This window comes from Chanodichthys erythropterus, chromosome 18 (assembly GCF_024489055.1).
Source record: "Chanodichthys erythropterus isolate Z2021 chromosome 18, ASM2448905v1, whole genome shotgun sequence".
Lineage (NCBI taxonomy): Eukaryota > Metazoa > Chordata > Actinopteri > Cypriniformes > Xenocyprididae > Chanodichthys > Chanodichthys erythropterus.
In genome coordinates this window covers 21813839-21820860 of record NC_090238.1, presented here as the reverse complement: position 1 = coordinate 21820860, position 7022 = coordinate 21813839, and the positions used below count along the sequence as shown (strand labels likewise).

The following is a 7022-nucleotide window of genomic DNA, read 5'->3' as shown; positions in this document are numbered from 1 at the left end:
TTAGTGCAAAAAGCTCTGAAAATCCTCGTTTTTGAAAAGTATGAGTCCACCTTTTTACAGTTCTGAGAGGCATCAAGTGTGCAAGTTGACGACATGAAAAATAAAAAGAAAAAACGCAAGACTGAAAATACAACAGCACTGATGGGACAAAACGGGGTGAAAGTGATTAAAAAAAGAGAGATAATCAGAGCTCGTTTCAGATTCTAATTTCAAAGCCACAACAACAACAAAGACAAAAAGAAACCCCTAGCGATCATTCCAAAACTTTCTTGTCTAGCACTTCTTTGCCATTGGTCCGCGAGTAGGGCTCAAAGGCGGAGGAGCTCAGGTAGCGGGCAGAAAGTTCCTGCAAGTTCCCTGCGAGGGATCCGGCCATGCCGAGCGGGGTGGAGGAGATGCGTGAGGCGACCGACCCAAGCAGAGAGGGCATAGGAAAGCTAAACAGCCCGTGGGCAGGCGGAGATCCCTGCAGCCCTGTGACTGTCCCCGAACTGGTCACCGCTGGCAGCGGTGGGCTTCCCCCAGCTGTGCCTGAGCTGGCCGCGCTGCTGCTACTGCTGCTGGAGGAGCCTCCATTAGCGGTGATGCCCAGGGACGGCCCACGAAGGGCTGAGCCTAGTGACGAGCTCCCGCAGTGGGGCAGCAACCCTGGCAGGCCTGGGGGAGTGAGGAGCCGGCCCTGCTCCAGGAGGCGGAGGACGCTGCAGGTGGCGGCTGTCTCAGAGACCACGGAGCGCAGCTCTGAATCCTTCCCTTGGTCCTTCTTCTGCTTAGTGCGGCGATTCTGGAACCACACCTTCACCTGCCGAAGGATGGAAAGAGAGAAAATAGCTTAAAATAGAACACAACAAACAAAATAATATGGAAAATAGTGTGATCTTGCAGAATACTACTATAATGATATATATAATAAATAAATGAAAAGTAAAACAATTCTTTGATTTTTAGATACCTTGATTTAAAGAAGTCTATTTATAGAAACGATATATTTGTTTAGATTATATATGCCTAAGGTAAATCTGATTCAATTGTGCATGTAGAGCTAAAATGAAAATGAAAAGCCTAAGTGAAACTTATTTTGAAATAAAAAAGGGTAAATGTAACCGTAGATAGAAACCTATTCAATAACAAAAACGTGCCTTTTCTTTTGAAAAACGCCACAACACAAGCTCCTTTTGCAAGGGCGGATGGATCAATACCGTTTTGAACCACGTAATTGTTCTGTATCCATTTCATTTAGGTTTACAAAGAAAGAGGATAATACATGTTTAGATCAAGCTAAACAAAGTCATAATATATATTTATTTCTATAGAGAAAAGGAGGTCCGCTTCATATTCACTGTACATCAAATGATCGATAGATTGAGAGAGAGAAATAAGAACAATGAAGAATGACTAACATCTCAGAATTGTGTCACGCAGTTTAACTGTCACATTAAACGCATCGCAATGATGGTCATACTATTTAAATGTTTTGTGATTGTACAAGATTATTAAAGAACGAATATGCAGCTCTGTTTAACAAAGCTGTTAGTTACATACCTTAACAATTTCATCAGTGTTGTAATGGAATGCTAATTATTAAGTTATCAGAATAAAGCTGCCAATGTCTATAAGTTACTAACATGCACGTTTGTCATTTGTATTTGTTTAATCTCGCTATGTTTTATGGATAACATGAACCGGAAGGTCAAGGAAAACATTAAATTACCAGCAATTCTATTTTCTAAACACAATATTTTCCCTCTCGTTCTCGTTCTTGACGCATTCTTGACTTTGTCTTTGAGAAATAAAAAAATGCAGTGCTGCTACACTTTCACAAATGGATGACTTTCTTGTTTGATCTTTCCACAGAACATTTCGTGTCTCTCCGAACACGATGTTAATTTCATGACGCCGTCATTAAGGAGCACTTCACCGTCCTCATCAGGCGGCCAAGAAGAGACACGGGAAGCTTTAATGTAATCAAGGCATGGATTTGAACTGCACTGCAGCACGGGGCATTAGAGAGGGCATTAGTGAAGCTAACTCTATTGTGCTCCCTGTGTTAGCAGCACCGATCTGCCTCAGGGCTTCAAATGTCGTAATTTCACCCCACAGGAGAGCAGAAGAATTTTAAAGTCGTTAGTGGGGTGATGATGTGATAGAATGTGACAAAGTTCAAATGGCCAACAGAATTAGAAACACTGAGACAGCATTGTCGCTTTGCAGGTGTTCAGGGTGTTTAATTAGGGGAGGCCCGAACAATAGTAACAACATATGACTGAATAACTGAGAAAAACGATTTAAATGTGTTAAAATAGAAAAAGCAGCTATATGATTTGTGAGCCATCCTGACATTTTTCCTTAATAAAGGCAGTACTTGGGCATGCAATCATGTGGTATAATGAACATGTTCACTGATGAATAAACAAATAAAAAACGTGGGCTCCAGAATTAGCTTTACTACTGCAGTCAGAGTTTCCCTGCACTGCAGATTATACAGGGAGACACGCAGTGGCAGAGAGAGAGAGAGAGGGATAAAAAAGGCCAGAGAAGCAGAGAGAGAGTGAGTGCATGTACAGTTCAGTCATGTAATCTCAAGCTCGTGACCTCTTGCTGACCCCTGCGCAAAGCATGTGCTGCAAATGCATCGCTGGGCTTATTTTTGTAAAGCGAGCCTTTATGCCACTAACAAACCATCAAAATATTGCAAAAGGGAATTATCGAGGAAAATGTCAGGAGATGCGACCGGATCATTGATGTTTTAGGTGCCCTGAAGGGGTGCCACAGGATGAACAAAATGTACATAAAATCAAAATATCAAAATAATATAATGAGAACAAATTGTTTCCAGGTTGCTCTGCATCTTTTAAGACAGTACAGAAAATCAAAAATGCATTTTTTTTTTACACATCAAATAATTATGATTATGTGTCAGACAAAGATTAATATGTTTGTGATTATTTTTGAGTTTGTCTTGTGCTTCAGTAGTGTTTAAAATTGATTGTTTTGTGCATTTGTAATTGTATTTGTGTGTATCGATATGTGCATTTGAGTGTATACCTGAGTTTCAGACAGGTTAAGTTGTCGGGCAAGTTCGGTTCGTTCTCGTCCCACTACGTACTGGCACCGCTGAAACTCCATCTCCAGTCTGTACAGCTGTTCTGCTGTGAACGAGGTCCTAGTACGCTTTGGTCGGTCTAGATCCAAACCCTTGGGGAGAATAATCTCTCGAATCGAACCTTTGGCATCTAAATGTCAAGGGGAAAATGTTTCAGTAAATACCTGCTGTAAGATTATCATTAAAATATTTGTACATACAATTAGAAGATATCATTATGTAATAAAACATGCTAAAATTGCTTTTTTTTTTTGGAGAAATGAATATAGGTAATCATGCAAAACATATTAAATATTACAAAACATTTTTAATCAAGAAAAGCTTTTTTCCACAAAGGCTGTCATGTTTTTGAAGGTATGTCGTGGCATATAAATGCTAAACAAATGCGGACTACTCCTTTATTATTTTAATAATAATAAAAAAATTGTCTGTTCTTTTAAATACTAACAACTCAGCATGTAGGTAAATAGTGTTGTGTAAAATAACAAACTAGTATTTTAATAGTATTTTAAGTCACATTAATCATAAATACACACACACAAATCAAAACAATTTTCAGTTTTTCGGTCTTTCACATTTTAGTTATAAATATTTCTAATGGTTCTACTTTATCTTAGAACAGATTAAATGATTACTAAAACCTTTTTTTTTCTAAGAAAGTAAATAAAAAGAAGGAAGAGAAATGTGTGATTTTAAACCTAAAGAATTAAAATATTTAAAAACATACACCAAACATGTTAGCTGGTTATTTAGATTTAAAATCAACAGTCTTTTATTGTTGTGAACCGTGCCCCAGCATGCTTATTAAAAAAAATTAAATCAAATATACATTCTTTTTTAAAACAAGTTAAGCTCTGTGACAACTTCAAAATCATAAAAGAAAACACACACACAAACACACAGGTCTACAAAATTATTCAAAACAAGATAATGAATTATTGTATTGGCTGCTGAATTGTGACTGAAGAAATGACACAATAATTTCATAAGGTTAATTTCCTCATATTTCAACAGGCCTCTGAGACTGACCTAGATTTAGCTTCACAACCTAAATAAATTAATGGAGCTGATTGCTCTCCAGAATTTTACAATCAGCTGACAGTAGCAGGAGGGGCTTCACAACTATGTTAGTAATTTGACACAAATATTGACAAACAGTTTTTAGCCAACTGATCGCAAAAACATTATAATAATGTCTCCGAAAACTTAATGTGAAATATAATAATAATTGTCTCCACAATCTCAATTACACTGTTTCTGGAAGAAAAAAAATTCAGATCTCAATTCCGATACCTTACTAATATTTCTGATGATGGACAAAAAACACTGAAGCTCACATATATATATAAGACCATCTAAAAATGATAATCAACATAATCAGTAATGTAAATAAAAAGTTAAATTATCCCTTAAGTTTTGTACAAAAGTAACAAAATTTTTCCTTAAATCTTACAATCAAAAAAAAACTATACTTTAAACAAATAAAACATTGTCAATCATACAGTACAGTGCTAAAGTATTTTACAGCTTTGATAATTATTCTCTTAATTTTAATTTTAACTATTAAGTTTGTCTATAATAGTAATACTTATTTGAAATTAATCTAAATAGCATTTGCAAATATTTGCAACCAAAAGGCAGCAGAGAAATTGGATCATTGAGCTATGAGACCCACCATAACAGCTGATAAAATAACAATCATAATTCTTTTTCAACAATACAGAACAAATTTTTCCCTGTTCTCAATTCAGCGTGCATCAATTTACACTTGTGAACGCTTGAATCTATTCACAATCACTCACGGAAGAAAACAAAACAAAACCAGCGACACAGAAGAACTAGCACAAAAGGCAAAATTAAAAGTTAAATTTAAGTTGATTTCTTGTTTAATATCTTCTGGAGTGCAGAATGTACCGAAAGGTCCAAAAGGGTGTTTTTAAACTTACCTCGAACTAGAATCCTTCGGCAGTAGTCAGGATCTCCTGAGCTTGTCCGGCTCTTTTCGCAGTTTTCCACTGGTCCGGATGGAGAGAAGGACTCCTGCTGGTCCTTCAGGAACGTTTTTGAAATGTTCCCCTGAGAATCCTTTCCCTCCTTCCCCTCTTTTAGTCCATTCTTCAGCAGCATTCCGGACTCTGAGTCTTGGCTGTAGCGGACTTCCATAGTCACTTATCCTCTGCGAAGATTTCTCCTTCTTTTTCTCCTTGTTGGGAAGAAATAACTGTTTGGGTATGGACACACACTGCTTATTCTGGGTAATATAGGTTTGGTCTTTCTGTAAAACAGCAGCTTGGAGTCAGAGTCAGATAGCTAATGTGCCACCAGCACTTGCCCAGTCCACTGATCTGCCCTATTATCTCTGTGCAGACTCACTTGCCCAATGATCATAGACTTCTCACCCAAATTCAACAGCAATTTAACAGCTCCTCTCCTTGTAACATTCACATCAGGCTGATCTCCGGGTAATCAGAGCTGTGGACGGACGCATGCTCGCCGCTTCAATTGATTACGGTAATTTTGCTGCCTCCACATTTGCGTAACCTCATGAATACTCTAAACTGTTTGGGAAATACACATTGTCCTGATAGAGGGGTCCACTCACTCCGACCCCCCTCTCCACCCTCGTTCACGCAGGATCAACGGAGATGATTTGCCTCGAATCGCCACCACGCACAATCACGGAGCCAAAGAACCAACAGAAAAGTTCCACTTCATTCCTCGATGCCCCAGCACTGGCCGTTCCTCTGCTTTCAGGATGTAGTTCGGTCGGCTAACTTTGCGAGCAGGCTGACGAATCTCCCCCCGGATAACGGCCCGAAACCACACACTGAACCCTCAGAGCTAATACAAGCAAAGAGCGAAAATAGAGAGAGGGAAAGATCGGTAGAGAGCAAAGAGAGAGAGAAAAAGAATGAGGGAGGCGGAGAAACCTGAAATGCGAAAAAAATGGAATCCACTTCCCTCGGAATCTGTAGTGGTAATGAACACGGATTCACAAAAGAAAGGAGATGAACACAAGGGAACTCTGTCAAGCAGGGGACAGTGTGCAACAACCACCCCGAGTTACCCAGAACCTCTAATACAATCCCAAACCGAATGCTACGATCACTCAGCCCCCTTAATCTAAAAGAAACCTGCTAAAGCATCGCTTAAAAACTCAACCTGTCCGAGATACCAATGCTAAAACCCAAAGCGGCCCCCTCCTCCTCCTCCCCTCTCCCACTCCTTCCACACCACTACACACCCACCCACTCAGTCTCGCCTATTTTCATTGTCAAAGCGACAATATCTGAGGGAACAGCAGTGGTCTGTAATCCAATAAGACCATTGATTAGGCTACAATGATTCAATTCAAGCCAACGGTTGCGAGCATGGAACAGGCTCGGACCCTTCTTGTCACCTTGCAGGGCCAGAGGCCCTCTTCATGCTGAACTCCCCCCCTCCCGAAGCCATTCAGTTCTTTATGGGAAACGGAGAGCAAAAGGAGTGAAAGATGGCAATTATCTAATTGGACTATTAACAAACAATTCTGTGAGTGTGTCTGGTAGGGAGCAGAAGAGGATGGGGAGGGGGGTGCTGGACTAACTTCATTTAGCGAGTGTGTGGGGCAGCCTGTTGGAGAGAGGGAAAGGTTGTTTAAAGAAAAGATGAGAGGGAGGGATTGTTTAAAGAAAAGGTAAGAGGAGGCTACGAAAAGGGGCTGCAGGGGCAGCGGGGCAATTCTGCCCGAGCTTGGGAAAAAGAGTTTGGTGGGACGTGTACCAGCTGTGGTCTGAGACGTTCCAGGTCAACAAAAGATGAAGATGTCCTGCATGGAGACTGTATTGGTACAGAGGCATCTTTAAATATCAGTTACTCTTTAAAACTGTCAGTACTGTATAATTCCTTTTGAAAAGAACAACGAATTTTAGGTTTGGAT

General features: G+C 39.8%; 1 protein-coding gene across 1 annotated transcript; it reads right to left on the bottom strand.

Annotated features, from left to right (window-relative positions):
• Positions 1–253: 253 nt before the first annotated feature.
• vax1 (ventral anterior homeobox 1) lies at positions 254–5266 on the bottom strand. The gene is made up of 3 exons (XM_067368290.1): positions 5050–5266; positions 3046–3233; positions 254–802 (listed from the first exon to the last, which is right to left on the bottom strand). The coding sequence occupies exons 1-3, from the start codon at positions 5264–5266 to the stop codon at positions 254–256; spliced, it is 954 nt and encodes a 317-aa protein (XP_067224391.1).
• Between the last annotated feature and the right edge of the window lie 1756 nt (positions 5267–7022).